At 37.0% G+C, this 17,133-nt stretch overlaps 2 protein-coding genes across 2 annotated transcripts; both read right to left on the reverse strand.

Annotated features, from left to right (window-relative positions):
* Positions 1-1,271: 1,271 nt before the first annotated feature.
* Positions 1,272-2,935, reverse strand: LOC140005132 (probable 2-oxoglutarate-dependent dioxygenase AOP1). Its single transcript, XM_072045455.1, has 3 exons — positions 2,375-2,935; positions 1,911-2,235; positions 1,272-1,735 (listed from the first exon to the last, which is right to left on the reverse strand). The coding sequence occupies exons 1-3, from the start codon at positions 2,746-2,748 to the stop codon at positions 1,490-1,492; spliced, it is 945 nt and encodes a 314-aa protein (XP_071901556.1). The 5' UTR covers positions 2,749-2,935; the 3' UTR covers positions 1,272-1,489.
* A 2,898-nt stretch (positions 2,936-5,833) lies between these two features.
* LOC113742142 (pleiotropic drug resistance protein 1-like) lies at positions 5,834-13,003 on the reverse strand. The gene is made up of 23 exons (XM_027269869.2): positions 12,396-13,003; positions 12,157-12,277; positions 11,923-12,011; positions 11,716-11,800; positions 11,453-11,612; positions 11,277-11,353; positions 11,112-11,165; positions 10,938-11,028; positions 10,543-10,844; positions 9,853-10,451; positions 9,589-9,749; positions 9,386-9,489; positions 9,139-9,295; positions 8,986-9,063; positions 8,790-8,896; positions 8,315-8,647; positions 7,900-8,190; positions 7,736-7,819; positions 7,518-7,651; positions 7,155-7,382; positions 6,878-7,049; positions 6,525-6,779; positions 5,834-6,404 (listed from the first exon to the last, which is right to left on the reverse strand). Exons 1-23 carry the CDS (start codon positions 12,719-12,721, stop codon positions 6,144-6,146), a joined length of 4,269 nt encoding a protein of 1,422 aa, XP_027125670.2. The 5' UTR covers positions 12,722-13,003; the 3' UTR covers positions 5,834-6,143.
* Positions 13,004-17,133: the final 4,130 nt, after the last annotated feature.

Raw genomic sequence — 17,133 nt, forward strand, 5'->3', positions numbered from 1 at the left:
CTTTTTAGTTTTTTTTCAGCAATTTTAGGTTTGTTTATTTGTATAAGAAAGCATTCATTATTGTTCTATAATATAAAAAAAAAGTACTTATTGAAGTTGTTTGCTTGAAAGAGTTTCTACAAATTCATCGCTGCATAAGGAAATCAAACTATTTCTATTACCTGTGCTTAATTAGAAGGTATATGTGAAACACTATCAATATGAATAGTTTAGAAGCTGTTTATTCTATTAATTAATTAGTGGTTAAACAATTCAAACTCAAATCAGTAGTATATCATGTAACCTACCAATTTACAATGCTTCACTAACAAATTACTATCAAAATGAATTCTATCTATAAATCACTCACTACATGCAGTAAAAAATACACCGTAACTAAACTAATTAAGATGTTTTTTTTTAGCTTACCTTATTCCAGATACCTCTCGGAAAACTTTTTTTGTAGTTGCTCCAAACATATTACATCATAAACACACCATTCAAATTATACAGACCAACAAAATTTGTGAAAAAATCATAATATTACAGTTAAATTACACAACTAGATTTTCAAAATTTGTTATGGAAGTAGTCACCCAACACTACACATCACCAAACCCATCCAAGTAAACAACAAAATTAAGGAACAAAACTCACTTCAAGTTGAACCACCAAAAATAGTTTAGCTTGAAAACCATTTTGGAATGCAAAGTATAAAGGTAGCAAAAACAATTGAATATGTTTTCAATGTGTATTCATTTCAATTGCACAATAAATACCACACTTCAAGTAAATGTGCTTGTCACACCATTTAAGTAATTACACCAATATATAAGCTTATATGACTTGTACCTGATGCAAAAACGATTATAAAATAATCCCACGTACCAAAAATATCCAAATGTCTTCACAAATATACGCTTTAAATGCACAAATATAACTAGATTTTTATAAACATATCACCATGGTTTGTACCAAAAGCTAAAAAATAAACTCCATATTATTCTGTATTTCGAAAATACCCCAATTTATGCAATTGAAATTTAAAATCTCTCTTTGATCACGACTCATGCTTATACACTAGAAGGATTTGAAAGTGCACTTTAAAACCAAAGGGCAAAGAGTCATGGCCAGTACTACGAAGACCGTGAAGTTACATCAGAAATTAGAACTGCCAAACAAGTTGGACTTTAGGAGATGCTGTCCACTGACTTGCTTTGATTCGACATCCTTTAATTACTCCGCGAGACACGAAAGGTTCAGTGCAATAACTGTGCCTTTTGACCACGAGGAACACCAGAAAATGAAAAATGTCCATTCAAACAGACCCTTAGTCCACACTCTACTCAGTATTCCACGTTCAAATTTCAATTTTCAATCCAATCAGAGGACTTTATTTCCACTCACTGCACCGCCAGCTAACATCATAATTCTAGAAAACGACATAGAAATTCATAGAAAAAGCACAATCATTGGATGCTTTGCAACAAAATACTTGTAATTAGGATCATCAGACTCCACAGTAGGATTTAATTTGACACTTGGATTTTTGCCCCTCCTCTGTCACGCAGAATAGAAGATACTTGAAGGGATCGAATGGCTTGTACTGCAACGGATGCTCATCATCAACTAGCTTTTCTGGTACTTGAACCATCACGTCCCTCATGAATGCAAATAGGCTGAGGGAATATCTTTCTTCACTCCCGGACATTGTTACCCGATGAAGTGGAGGTTCGATCCTGCCATTAGTCCATGCCTAGAAAGGCCAAATTAAAACAACATTTAGATTGAAAATTTAAGATTCAGGAGTTAGAGGTTTTGAATTTAAATTTTCCGTTCCTCCACCACCCTTCTTAAATCTTACTTCTCACCGGTTTAAATGATGAAAAAAAAAAATTGTAGAACGAATGAAGGAATGGGATGTGGCATACCATACATACATCCCCCGCCATGACAATGAAAGAAGAAGGAGATAAGGAATCAATAAGCATCCAGTCGCCATTCTTGGTCATGATCTCTAGACCATTTACTTGTGCTTGATGAAGAATGGACATGAAGGTCTGGTCGGCGTGAGGGAAAAGACCGACATTGCTTTCATCTTCTCGGGGCGCCCTGTACTTGATTAGCCTAAGAAGGTAGTAAATGGATCCGAGGAGTGATTCACAATCCTTCTCTACGCCGTAAGTCTCTGCCACCATCCTCATCACCACATGATTTAGTTCAGCAACAAGCTTTGAGTACGAGAGTGCTGTTTCACTGTTCCATTCAAGAAATCATAGCTCAAAAAAGCACTAGCAATTCAACATGTCAAGCGAAGTAACCACTCCACTGATTAACTGATAGCAGAACACACACGCGCGCGCACGCATTCACACACTTATAAAGGAGTACACACCTAAAATGATTGTTTCCATTGGGCCATAACACGTTGGTGAATCTTTGAACTCCGTCAACAGTGGTGGCATTTTCGATGCCCAAAGCTTCGAGCAAAGGAATTCTACGGTGTGCCATATAGCCATGAGAAGGCGAATCAGAAGTGTTGAGGACTTTGGTTTCCGTCGGGAGTTCAAACAACTCCTGGGATGCAAGAAAGATGGCCTGGTGAAGTTCCAAGGAAACCTTGTCGTAGTTCGCTATGAAGCAGCCATACTCTTCCAGCGCTCGAACCACTTCTTCCCGTGTCGATGGCCAACGAGTAGAACTGGTATTCAAGGTTTCCCCGGTGAAATCTAGAACAGGAAGCTGGATTTGCCTTGTTACAGAACCCATGAAAAGAATCGAGTATCCTGTTACAGGTAGCTGGCTTTGCTCGGAGTTTTCCTAGTTTTAGAAATGGCAAAGGAAAATCTTTGGTCTATGCTAATGGCTAAGCACTACTGCCAATCAGCTCACAGCAACGTTACGGCCGTGAGGTGTCATGGCCGTCATGGAGTGGAATTGCAATCCGATGGGCCATGAGGGACCCCAATGTAATGAGAAAATTGTTATTAAAAAAAAAACAAATGAAGAAGAAACTCTCCTCGTAATAATCATAACCTGTTTGGCTGGCTGTTTCAGCAGTAAGCGAGTCACAACTGTAAATGATCCAATGCTCCACCACTCTTTGGCTTCATAACAGTTGTATTTGAAATGCACAGAGCGTCTTTAATAGGCACACCATCTTTGTAACTATAAACACACACACTTATCTTATTCCCTTGTATTTAACAAATTTATTCACCTTTTTCGAGAAAGGGTCTAATCTTCAATGGCTTCGAAGCAACAGGTTTACCTGAATCTTTCTAATCTTTTTGAATAATTTTGATGGTGGGTCCTCAAAATATTTGTTTGGTTCATTGCGATATATTTATTCAGGATTCATGATCGTGATTTCTGTAGGTAGGGTTTCCTTCCTTTCTAATCTTAAAAAATCTCCTTTCCAATTTCATAGTTTGTAAGGACCGGAGAGTAGCTCCCGTACTCTCAACCCTATATTTAGCTAGACATGTTGGTAGAGTTTGGGTGATATCAATTGTTAATAATTATTTAGGATTTATCTTTTGTTATGCTGACCATGTGTTCAATATTATCATTGAACGTATAATAAATAATTTAAAATCTAAATTTGACACGACGACTCTATGTGTTTACACTACGGATACTAGGTGCATTAATAAAACTAAAGTCTAAAAATTGAAATTTAAAGTATGTATACATTAAGTTGCTAATTTGTTAAGTATTAAACATGATACATTTGAGCGTACTAATTTTTTAAAACAAGTTTTGTTTAGAAATTTCAGTGCTATTTAATTAATTTAGATGTTCTATTTTTTTAAAATTATGAAATTCATCTAAATATATTAATATTTGAATTCATTAAATTTAAATACTGAATTGAGTTATCAAATCAAATCAAGTTGATATAAACCTATTTGTGGAGGTACATGTAAGTCATGAACATCAAAACGGATTTGCTGTCCGAGCCCGTTAATTGCCCAGAGTTGGCAACTAAGTTGAGTCAGACATTTGAATTCATCTATTTTGCAGGGATAGTTATGGGTTTGTCGACGTGGACAACCAGTAGAGGCCAGAACACGGGATTTAAAAGCCCCGACTAACACACCGCAACACATGACCAATTTTGTTTCACCTTCGGCCCATTTTGGTTACCATTTTCAAGCAGGCAGCCTCAAATATTAATCCTTAGCGTAGGTCAACCCAGCTCTAGGCCTGTCAACGGGCTGGGTCCGGTCCGAACCCCGACCCAGCATACTATATCGGATCCGAATCCGACGGATCTCGGATTCGGGTCAGTTCTACCTAAAAAAAATCTATCCAAATTTCTAACAAAAATGAGAAAAAAAATATTTGTAAATTAATTTCTAACTAATAGAAAAAAATTAAATAAGAAAAGAAATCAAATTGACCTTACTCAAATACATCACCGACTATTATATTCCGTATCCGACTCTTTTTTTGTTAACAAAAGGGATCCGGGTAATAGAATTAAATCCTTACCCGTACCCGGAATAATTTGATGGATCCAATCCGGAGTCCGACCCGGACTGTTGACAAGCCTCGCCGGATCTCCTAAGCAAATCCAAATTGTTCTCCCAAAAAAATTAAAAAAATTTATTCATTGTGAATTGAATTGTTTAGAGTAAATTATCAGAATCCATTTGACTGTGCGTGTTTTTTTGTGTTTGTCTTAGGAAAAAAATTAATATTTGTTCAAAACTATTTATTTTTCCAAAAAAAAAATCTAATATTGTAAGTTTATTGGTATTTTTTAATTTATGAGCGTTTAATAGTGTTACCGTAAACAACTAAGGTCTTATTTGATAATCCAATTTAGCACCTAAATTTAATGAATTCATATATTAATATATTCAGACCATTTGATAACAAAAAAATTGAGCATCTGAATTAATTAAGTGGCACTGAATTTTCTAAACCAAACTTGTTTTCAAAATCAAGTGATAAACTATTCACTTATCACTGAATGTGATATGCATTTGAATGCATTAGATTTAATGTTTAGCAATTCAATAACTTAATGGATCATATTTCAGATTTTAGATTTCAATTTTATCAAACGTAGTCTAAGACTTTCTATACCTTCAAAACAGAGCTGCCAAAATAGACCCATCAATCTAATTCGAACTAGTCAAAGAAAGGAAAAAAAAAAAAAGAGAATTTATTCTCTAGAAATCAAATCAAACTAGTCAAAGAAAAGAAAAGAGGACGCTTGTGGGATTTTCTATTGAGAGGACCAACTCCAAGATAACAGCACAGCAGCCAAAAAGATTGGAAGACCTTCTACGATTCTAATATCGGAATATTCAACAGTCAAATGAATGGAGGACCCATAGATCTTATTAATTGGGGAGGTCCATTTCTTAAATTCAAACCTAACTAATACGACTAGTACATTGCTGGTGTCTGCTAAAATTGCCTTCTTATTCTTATTCAAAATTTGCATGGAAATGAAACAGGAAAAGGTGGCTTGTGAAGAAAAGTTGTAGCCGATGAATGTCGTGTGACTAGTAACAGCAAAATTGAGGTGGTGTTTTGAGATTTTTTTGTGAGGACAATAAGGGAACCTAAATATTGCGACCATATTTTATTTCAGCAACTCCTAAGTTTTCAAATGAGTCTGCTTTAGCCCGAAGACCATTCTCAGATAACGAGTCTCTAAGCAGGGAAAGTACAAGCAATATTTGTTTTGTGTATGTGGGTTGATCATGCTACCGTTAACTTGTTTACTTTGCATGGAGCATTGACATAGAAAGATAAAATAATTTTAGAATAATAAAAACAAGATCTTCTGTGTGTCAGAGCTCAGAATGATAATTGAGCTTGGAAAAGACAAAGCTTTTATGCAAAATAGCTGACTGCCACTTATTATTACCTTAAACTAAGCTTGATCGTTTACAAATAAATGAATAACATATATCACACACTCTATATATATATATATATATATATATATATATATCTATGTATATCCACCGAGTGGAGTGGAGTAGATAATGCTTCAAAACGCCCAGCCCTTTTTCAATTGAGGGTTGAGCATTCAAGCAAATCTATACACAAACATTTTTTATGCTTCCAAGTGTCTTGCTCAGGAGATGAATGATGATAAACCCAGCTTCGCTTCCGCAATTTTGTTATGACTGCGTCTTTTATCTCCTCTGGAAGTTGAAAGTTTTAATGCCGTAGGCAAATATGAGGGCAAAAATTACTGGCAATCCGACAACTACACCAGCAACAGCTGGAAGAAAGTCATGTTTGTAACCAAAGTAACTTCTCAGGTGATCTTTAATTAATTCGCCGTTGTCTTGAAGACGATCAGACAGATCTCCCCATTGGGATACAAATAGGCCATACAAGCTCCAGGCCACGGGACATCCCCAGTAATACCATCTCCACCAAATAGGAATCCTCTGTTGTTTGACAAGAAATTCAGAATTATTAAAAAGAAAGAGAGAGATTAAGATTTCTTGATTTGCTTTGCATGCGTGACTACAATGGAAAGAAATGATGATGATATTTGCACAACTTACCGGTCGGGGGATGAGGAATCCAGAAAAGAGATTCCATCCAGCATAAAAGGCAGATGCGACGACGGCAGAAATGTTGTGATTGGGAGTGACAGACACAACCATCATGCCATAGAAGGTGAAGTACAGTAATGTGAAGTACATGAAAAACAAGTACCAAAAGAATTTCGCGGCGGTCCATTCAAATCCAATCATAGCGTAGGTAATGAGAGAATAGAATACAGCTTGTTTAAGGATGTATAAAATCTCAATTCCAACCTGGAGACAGCAAAACAATTTGTCAGAACAAAAAAAAAAAAAAGAGACTACGCTCGTGAAGTGCCATGCAACGTCTGATATTCAGGAAATCGGCTCACCTGTGCAAAAGCATATGGCAAGGCAGAATACATTCCAGCTGCTCTCTCTCTGTAGAATACCGTCCGTTCTATAGCCACCACAGGTTGCACTGCTGAGGAGTTTTGCACCCCCAGGAAGAGAACAGCAGCATACATTGAACCCATGGCATTGATAAGATCTTGTGAAGTCTCCCTGCGTTACAACAAGCCAATACGTTTAGTCAATGGAACTTGTGTCGAAATCATGCTTCACAGGTTGTTTTTCAGGCCACATAATGTGAAGCGCTTGTTAACTTACTTTCTTTTACCCAGCTTCCAGAAGATTGTCCCAAATGACAGAGCAATGAAGGAGGTGAATAAAAATCTCACGGCTGTATAAGGTGGATTGCGCCAGTATGATATGCGTTGTTTCCAGAAGCAAGCCATGCATTGCACAGGGAACGCCTGAGAGTACTTGGTAGGGAAGTAGAGGTCTTTTGTACCAGGGCGAGGGCTATCTAATTCATGAATGAGTGCTTTGTTCCTCCTGGAATTTGCAACATATACAAAGTAAAGAAGTGCATACTAGATTGATGGTGTATTCTGTCATTGAATATTGGCGGCCCAAAGTAGCATCATCTGATTTAGAGGCAGAAATTGACTGTTAAATAACTAAACTGACCTGTATAAATCAGAGTTTTTATAGATCTCAGCAAAATCGGCTCCCAACATAAGTTCTTGTGCTGAAGCAGTAACTTCCAACATCCAGGTTGCTGGGTTGTAACCATCTTTGATTTTGCTGACTCCATCAATTGCCTGAATTTGAAAGAAAAATGAATATGTAGGGTTCTAATTTGGAAAAGAAGCTTTTCAAGTATTACATGTTAATCAGAAACTTACCTCAAAGTACTTAATCAATTCGATGGAATTGTGGCCAAGCGGCCCGACATATATTTCTTGGCCTCCTCGCTTCAGAAGGAATAACTGCAGAACCATGTCCAGTTTTAGTAGTTCTCATTAATTCGAAAACTAAAAAGTACTCAAGGTTCTGAACAGATCATTACCTCATCGAAAGCTTCAAATATGTCAATGCTTGGCTGATGAATGGTGCATACAACAGTTCTTCCAGTGTCTACAGTATTTCTCACAGTTCTCATCACAATTGCAGCAGCTCTTGCATCAAGACCTGAAGTTGGCTCGTCCATGAATATGATTGAGGGGTTAGCCACAAGTTCAACAGCAATAGTAAGCCTCTTGCGCTGCTCAGTTGAAAGACCGTTGACCCCTGGGAGCCCCACAAGTCCATCTCTCAATGAATTAAGTTCCACAAGTTCCATAACTTCATCAACGAACATCTGCAGATATTAGTAACATGGATATGCACATAAGATACTTGATAAAGGAGACGCATATTAGCAAGGTTTCATAAATTTGTCAACATTTTGATTGTTAAACAAAATCAGATTGAGGGATACAAACCATTCTGGTTTTAGCATCAACTTCTGCGGGCAGACGCAGCCAAGCTGAGTAAACTAGAGACTCATAAACAGTAACGTGAGGAGAGTGGATGTCATTCTGCTCGCAGTATCCAGATATCCGAGCAAAGGTCTCCTGATTCTTTGGGTACCCAGAGATTGTAACGTTTCCTTCAATATATCCGCCAGTTTTTCTACCAGCCAGCACATCCATCAAAGTTGTTTTACCGGCTCCACTAACACCCATTAAAGCAGTTAGAACACCAGGCCTAAACGCTCCACTAATCCCCTTGAGAAGCATGAGTTTATCTTCAACAGCACCCTGATCTTTCATTGCCTGCAGGTCATTGAAAGAATTAAGCAGGTATTTCAGAGATGGGTACTTCAATGACTAATTATTAGCAGTAGCAGTAGCTGCTTATAAATCATCAACACAGGATTCCTCTCGGAAAGTTTGAACTTGTAACTTGTCCAAGTACCTGTGGCATGTCAACTGAGTATCTTATGTCGTCAAAGGTAATTGAATGCGGTTCAAATGGAAGAATCATTCCTCTTCTCTGATTCTCATTGGACTCAGTGTTGGCATCTGCCCACGTAAAAGTAAACCTTTAGAAACCACACAAGGTAGAGGCATCATTGCATCCATAGGCATCATTACATCCCTATGCAACTTACCTACGGAGCCATCTCTTTGGCCAGAATTTTCAGTGTTTTCACTTTCTTCTGGTAGAACAGCTTGAGGCTTCCCGAGTGCTGCAAAAGTTTTGTCTAATTATTAGTACCTGACCTTCAAATGATTTCAACTTACTAAACAAAAATGATACTCACGCTGAAGATAAGTGAGAGCGAGGGTATAGAAGAAATTTAACAGGAGAATGAATCCACCACACGCTGCAAGTCCGATCCAGTACCAGTATGATTGAGGGAAGAATCCTTTCGATTTCAAGACTTGAGTTCCCAATGTTTCAGTTGTATTTGGCACAATCTATGCGAGTACAGAATATAATAAGAAGTTAGTCCAAATCCCAGATTCAGAAATTCAGGAACCATGCAATTGCTGAGCATAGTAATTTACTTGTCTCCAGTGCTTTCCCGTAAATTCGTTAACAAGAATTGCATTCTGTGCATACATCAATGGTGAGGACCAGTAACCCCACAACCACCATTTCTTCACTTGATCTGCATCATTCCATAAAATAAGAAAAACAAAAGCAAATATCAGTCACTTTTACTGTTTATGAGGAGAACAGAGATTTGACTTTGAATTCGGAGCATTACCTCTTGATAAGACAAATCCACCCAATGCAAAAAGCAGCATCAATGCGAATGTCCCAAATGTGTTAGCCACAATCATGTTCCTGGAAGCTGCCCCAATGAATCTAAACAATGCTGATGCTACCTGATTTATAGCGACCAGTATCAGGTAGTGTTTGAAAAACCTGCAGCAAACGTACCAGATATGAAAAATGCGGACCTTTACAATAAAAGTTACTGAGCAAAGTTAGTTTGATAGCTTACAGCAAAGTTACTTAGGTAGTTTACCTCGCAGGGCTTGGATCAAATCCAATGACAAAGTAGGTCAAACCTACCCAAACAGCAACTTCAAGAAAAGTGATTGGTATCTTGAGAATCCATGTGGGCAGAGCATATGACCATGCCGGGAAAAACCGGAAGTCCCTTTGCTTGAAGAAGACCGGAAGCTTGAGAATTGTCATCGCCAGTTCGGCCATTCCATTAAACATGACCTGAACGACCACGAAAAATAGAGCACCAAGATATATTCCTCCATCAGCAACATCTCTTCTTGGCATTTTAGTCCTAAAGAACACTGTCATTCCGATTAGGCCCATTATGATTAGCTGAGAGAGTTTGAAAATGTAGATAAAGGAGTTTCTCTTTATAAGCAAGAGTTCTCTAGCGGAGTTGGCTTTAAAAATCTCTTTATTGTTAACACCATAGGTTTGGGTAGTCAAAGCGGCTGGATGACTTTTGCTCTTATCAAACGGTGTTGCAAGTTCATTTGATAGTGTCCTTCCAACATGGAATGATTGGAATGACTCGGCAAATTCAGTCGCGGCTATATATCTGTAGGGTTCGTCTCTACGTGCCCAGTACTGCCGCTGATCTTTCTTTGATGTAACCTGCACAATTATGTAATTTTATGTTATAACTGGATAAGGGGACTCAAAAATCGATGTTATTATAAATGTTTATTTTACAATAAAAGCATACTTCTTGCAAAAAATCAGCAACTCCTTTTCTGTCCGGGCATCGGAAACCCATAGATTCAAAAAATTCAAGAACATTTTCTCGGGGGCCCTGGTAAACAATCAGGCCATCGGATAAGAGGACAATATCATCGAAGAGGTCATATGTCTCAGGAGCCGGCTGCAGGAGTGAAATGAACGCAGTTCCCTTCATAATATGCACATATTGTCTGAGGGAATTCACAATCTGGAAAGTAGTAGAACTATCTAATCCAGTTGATATCTCATCCATGAATAGTGCATTTGTCGGTCCAACAAGCATTTCACCTGAAATTTTAAGTAAACCATCAGCTAAGTTTAGGGCTGTAAAGTCTAAACAGGGCTTGCTCTGGTTTATTAGACGTATGGTTCAGTTTTTACCTGTTGTCACACGCTTCTTTTGTCCTCCAGAGATTCCTCTCAGCATTTCATCTCCCACCAGAGTGTCTGCGCAAATTTCCAGTCCCAAAATCTGCACAACAATGAAAAAATGAGTACTTATTTTGCAGTTTCATGCTGTTGTAAGACTAAGAGGAATCTAACGAGATATGGTACCCGAAGAACATAATCTGTGACAACAGTTGCTTCTTGGCCTTCAGTAGCCGCAGACTGGAATAACCAAATAGAATATGTGAATCACTAAATGGACAAACTAAAATTGCTTTGCTGATTAGTTTAACTAGATTAGTTCAACTATGACTAGTGTTATTTCTTTCTGACCTTCATGTATATATCAATATCGGGATCAGGCTTGATGTTTGCTGCTTTTTCTCTTCTTGACAACTCCGCCAACATCTCTGCAATTTTTTTTTTAAGAACAATGAATATACTTAATCACCAAGTAAACATAAAAGGACATAAAAGAGCAAGAAGTAAAGAGTAATCTCCTGACTAACCATAACGAGATCCAACGCCTTGGCACCTGGCAGAAAATGCTAGAGTTTCTCTCACAGTCATTTCTCCAATATGGAGATCATGTTGACTAACATATGCAGCAGTTCTTTGGGGTACAAATTCATTCATGCCGTGCCCATTGTAAGTAATCCTTCCAGAAGACTGGTGTGAAAAAAGAAAAGACCTTAGTGCTTTCAATTAAGAAACGCGATTCCTAGCTTCATATCGGACGTTAATTCCAGCAGTGTAGTTGCTGTAGATTTACCTTCAAATCGGGGTCAAGCTTTCCAGCCAAAGCCATCAAAAGTGTTGTCTTTCCAGACCCTGGAGGACCTAATAGTAATGTCAGTCTGCAAAAACAAGATAAAAGAGTTGAGACAAGAGACAACTATCTTCAAATATTGAAGTCACATACAGATATAAAACCCCTGAACTGGCCATGTTTGATTTCATTAGTAATCTGCTTTCTTACCTTGAAGGCTTGATAATTCCACTGACATCGCGAAGTATTTTAATATTCTTCTTTCTGCTTGGAAGTATATGAAGATTGTTCAAGACCCCCTTTTGAAAAGGTAAAAGAAAAAAAGGAAGAGCGGGGAAACAGACAAGTTAGATCAAAGCATCCGTTGCATGCTTGAAGGTACAAATAGTCTAAAACAATATGTTTCATATAACAGAAAAGCAGGTGATGAATAACAAGATTTACCTCTATCATATTGGTAGCGAAGTTAAGGAAGGTAGGCAGAGCACTACTTCCTACATAAGCTTCTGCCTCAACATTTAGATGCTCATATCTTACTTCAATTGTAGGCAAATCGATTCCAACTCTAAAGTTATACCACAGCGAAAACCAAAAAAATCCATCATTTAAAAGATCAAATTTTTGGTTGATTTATTTGTTGAAAGATACAAAGTGAAGAGAGCAATCAGCAGAAGTGGTAGTACCTATCAATTCTGTTCCTCAGTTTCATCAAGAACTTCTCATTATCCTCTTCTGCAACCTTGATGAGCCTCTCAATGAGAGTTTTTCTTTCTTGAAATCCAAAGTTCTCTACATCCACTTCATTGACTTCACCTCGTGATCCAAAGAGCAGCCCTTTTCTCAGTCTATCAAAGGTTGGTAGCTTTTCAAGGGAAGCCCATTTCAGAGCGTCTTCATCATCTTCGTCTCGCGATGAACGTGAAAACACTTCCAGGCCAGTATTCCTCCACAAGGCTGAGCTGTTAGCTCTTAAACTACCTCTTAAACTACCGCTCGGTCCTATCTCCATTCTGATCCCAAGAGCTCACAATATGCAACAGTAGCCCAGTAAAACGTCTTCAAAAACAGCTCGAGAATCCTCGAAATTTGGCAGGCTTGAATCAAAATCTTAGCAATTCAGCCGCCTTGATCAAAAGGGATGACTACTCAGTTCCTAGTCTCTTTCTTTCTCTCTCTTTCTTTTTTTTTTTTTTTTTTTTTTTGCAGCTGTTAGTTCAAAGTACGCCCCTAGCTGCAGAAGGCGTGCAATTACACTTTGAGAAAGAGTTGGGAGACGAAGAAAGAACGTAATGTTTTGAAGGGGGATTGAGTTGGAGAGTATTTATAGAGTTGTTAACTTGTGAGGTTGTTAAATTGTTAAGTTGAACGAAGACCGGCGGCTCGTATATCTTGAAATGTACCCATTTCTAGAATACATGAATTAGGCGGGGGGGAATTTGGATCAAATATTTTTCTCCTGTGTGCGTGGAAAATGGGAACATCATTGTTGACCAGTGACCCAGGCTCCTTCCTTTGCCTTTCGGATAATTTCAACGGTCAAAATAATAGACCCACATCTCTTGGAAGATTCTTGATCATAAATAAAATAGTGCCATTAAGCTGGCTTCTAGCTCTTCACATCATGCACGTGGTTGTTTTAGAAGATCCCTGGTGTGATTGTTTAGATTTACAGTGGGGAAAAGTAGGCCTCTTTTTTTTTTTTTCTTCTTCTTCTTCTTCTTGAGTTTTCCTTCCCTTTCCAAACGGGAGACTGATTAATTTAGTCAGAAAAATAGTCGGAATAATAAAATTATTTCAAATATTTCCCATCTCACCTTGAATAATAAAATTATTTCAAATAATATTTCACTTGCATCATAAATTTATTTACTAATTCATATTTTTATATTTTCAATCATCATTTTATCTCACATATATCACATCATAAAAAGTGTTACAGTAATTATTTCACCTAATATTCTGTCCAAACAAACCCTTTAAAGACAGCCGACTCTGTATTTTTGTCTGCCTCAGCGATCATCGAACTTGATTCTGATTCCTTAAAAAGTTGTAATCTTCGAACTCGAAAGGAATATCTTATAATAAAACTAATTGGAGATTGATTTTGTTGAGGGTGCTTAGTTGTCGTGTCCGTTCCCTCTTTCGCTTATAATAAATAAATTATAATAATCCTCTTTTTTTTTTTCATCGAGTCTCTGGCTATGCAACACTTCTTTTGTACCCTAGTCAAGATTGGTAGATGGTTCTTCTAAAGTAAGCCATGCCAAAATGAAATTAATCGACCATCACGGCAACTAGAATTACCCAACCAAATCATCAAGTTCATGGTGCTTGCGGCGTTGAAATGGAATTTTCTCTCCTCCTACATTTTTGTATACCAAAAAATAGAAAACAACCAAGGGCAGCAAAAGAGTTTTATAATTACATGCTTGCCAAAGGCGAAACCAGGTATTGATGTTTGTTTAACGAACTGAATTAGAATCCAGAGCATCTCTCAAACAACTTTGTCTGGGATTAATTGTTTTTCTTAAAAAAAAAAAAGATAAATGTTTTTTTTAAAGAAAAATATTTGCTTTTCCATTCCGAATAATTACTCTTTAACTCCGATTTATGAGTGAGACAACATGCTAGTGACGTCAAGAAGTAACTGAGGGAAAAGGACAAGGCAGAAATATTAGTGAATAAAGCTTTCCATAAAATTAGATGACATTAACCTGTCCCGAGTATTCATTCGCAATTAGAGTTTTCTTTTTTCAGAAATTCCAAATATTTACCTCGTCGAAGATTAACAATTGGAATCCACATAGCCCTTTGATTGAAGCAAAACGTCAGAGGTGCCTTGGTTTTAATTTGGTAAGGTTTAAACAGTATAATACATCATATATATCGGGCAGTCGTAAAATTATATTAGAAAAGAAAATTTTGGAAGATACCATGTAATTGCAGGGAAGATAACGGAAATTATGCTTATTTGATGAATTTCTTGGAGGGCTTAATCCTAAAATCCGAAAAAAAAAAAAAAGAAAATAATTTCTATCCTAGTTTTGTTTAGAAGGAAAAGAAGATCAAAACTTTTATGGCTTTCATGGGTTCCAGTTTCTGCCATTCGCGGATATGCGCATCCATCCAAGTCTGCTTTTCGGAAGCCGAGTCCGTTCAGCAACTGGCCCGCATTTTGGGCGAAAAGTGTGGCTCGAAATGGACAAGCTGCTTGCTTCCTACTGGTTTTTCCAACCCATCCACGGTAATTCTGACGTGGCTAGTGGGCTTATGAAAAATTGCATGATATGAGACACTTATGAAGTTTTCTAATTTTGTTTGATGTTGGACCGGCCTAGCACTAAACTACAACCCATTTCAGCTTCTCGGTCCATACTTCTTGCAAGTTTATTTTACTCTACTGCTTCTTGGTCCAAGCAAATTCTTCTGGGATATCTTTAAAGTTTAATCCATTTTTGTTTCTGTAATTTGAATTGCACTTTGAAACGCCAAAGGCAAAGAGTCATGGCCGGTAAAACGAAGGCCATGAAGTTATATACTTAAAAACTTAATTGCCAAACAAGTTGGGTTTTAGACATGCTGTCCAATGACTAGCTTGATTCGACATCCTTTAATTACTCCATGAGATACGAAAGGTTCAGTGCAATAAGTGTGCCTTTTGACAATGAGGAACACCAAAAGTCTTTAGGACTTGGTCGAGTGGGAAGCCAACCTTGGCTGTCATCATTTGCTACTCTACGTGGTTTGTCATTTTAAGTGATTTTTTTTACATTTATACGAATGCGTAGTATATCTGTTTGATCTGATGATGATTCAATTTTTGTCTATTTTCCTGTAGATCCGATTGGACTCTTTTCCTTAGAATAGACTAAAATAAGAATAAAAGTGGTATAAGATAGATAAGTGACAACTGACAAAAATAATAATAATAAAGGACCACGAGAAACACCAGAAAATTATAAAAGTCCATTCAAACACACCCTTGGTCCACACTCTACTCGGTATTCAACGTTCAAATTTCAAGTTTCAATCCAACCAAAGGGCTTCATTTTCATTTTCCACTCACCACTCGCTGCACCACAAACTAACATCATAATTCTAGAAAATGACATAGAAATTCATAGTCAAAGCACATCCATTGGATTCTTTGCGACAAAATACTTGTAATTAGGATCATCAGACTCCACAGTAGGATTTAATTTGACACTTGGATTTCTGCCCCTCCTTAGTCAAGCAGAATAGAAGATACTTGTAGGGATCGAATGGCTTGTGCTGCAACGGATGCTCATCATCAACTAGCTTTTCTAGTACTTGAACCATCACGTCCCTTGTGAATGCAAATAGGCTGAGGGAATATCTTTCTTCACTCCCAGAATTTTTACCAGAATTTTTTTTGCTCCCCTTTACTGGAATAAGACGCGGGCATGTCTTATTACTCCGTAGTTTTCTAATAATGATTTTGAAATTTTTACAAGGTTTAGCGTGCTCTCAAAACGTGGCATGTTTTGTTTCCCGGTTGTCTTCTAAAATTGAAATATGAACTTGCCAGTCAGTTAGACGTGGGCACACCTTGCCACGTAGCAGTTTTCTATCCACTAAAATAGCAAAACGAAAGTCAAACACATAAAATATAAGAAATTTAAACTAAAAATAATAACAATGATAACAATGAACTTAAAATTGAATTAGGTTATCTCCTAATAAGTGCATTTTTTTAACGTTCTTGGTTAGACATAATGTATCATTTTTCAATTCGATTGTAATTCAAACTTCCTTGCAATTGATGGAATTTCTCCAGGATCCAAATCACCACTATATATAATCACCTTCTTTAACTTTTTATCCATTTTCACAGCATAAGTTACTTTTAACCCATGATGCTTGGTCGCAACAATTTTTAACTTACCCCTGTAATTAGATTCAGAAAATTCTCGTACAAAGAGATTAATAGTATAAATGACAAACATAAAATGAGAGTTAATAGGATATTTCATTGCGTCAAATATATTAAAATAGATTACTTCTTCAACAAATTCTATCGTAATAGTAACCTTACTAACATCAATCTTAGTTTGAATAGTACTCAAGAAGGATTTCCCTAATATAATGGGTGATGAATTTGAAACGCTTCTATCATTCATCTAAAGCACATAGAAATTAGTAGGAAAAACTAATCCATTAACTTGCACTAAAATATTCTCAATCACCCCATCTGAATAAGCAAATGAATGATTAGATAATTAAATTATTATCCCCGTTTCTTTTCAAAAGTCCTAAATTTAGATAATCATAAATAGATTTAGATATCACATTAATAGAAGTCCTAAATCTAGTATGATATTTTTTAATTCTAAAATATCCAATCGTACAGGGGATAGTAAACATACCTGAATCCCCACATTTAAGTGTTAGTTGTCTTTG

The sequence above is a fragment of the Coffea arabica genome, chromosome 4c (assembly GCF_036785885.1).
Source record: "Coffea arabica cultivar ET-39 chromosome 4c, Coffea Arabica ET-39 HiFi, whole genome shotgun sequence".
NCBI lineage: Eukaryota > Viridiplantae > Streptophyta > Magnoliopsida > Gentianales > Rubiaceae > Coffea > Coffea arabica.

Coding starts and splice junctions, on each gene's coding strand:
- LOC140005132 (XM_072045455.1), bottom strand. CDS start 2,748: ATGGGTTCTGTAACAAGGCAAATCCAGCTTCCTGTTCTAGATTTCACC. Junction 2,236..2,374: donor AATGGAAACAATCATTTTAG/GTGTGTACTCCT, acceptor TGAATGGAACAG/TGAAACAGCACTCTCGTACT. Junction 1,736..1,910: donor TGGCGGGGGATGTATGTATG/GTATGCCACATC, acceptor TGGCCTTTCTAG/GCATGGACTAATGGCAGGAT.
- LOC113742142 (XM_027269869.2), bottom strand. CDS start 12,721: ATGGAGATAGGACCGAGCGGTAGTTTAAGAGGTAGTTTAAGAGCTAAC. Junction 9,296..9,385: donor CGGGAAAGCACTGGAGACAA/GTAAATTACTAT, acceptor GTACTCGCATAG/ATTGTGCCAAATACAACTGA. Junction 7,820..7,899: donor TATTTGAAGCTTTCGATGAG/GTAATGATCTGT, acceptor ATGGTTCTGCAG/TTATTCCTTCTGAAGCGAGG.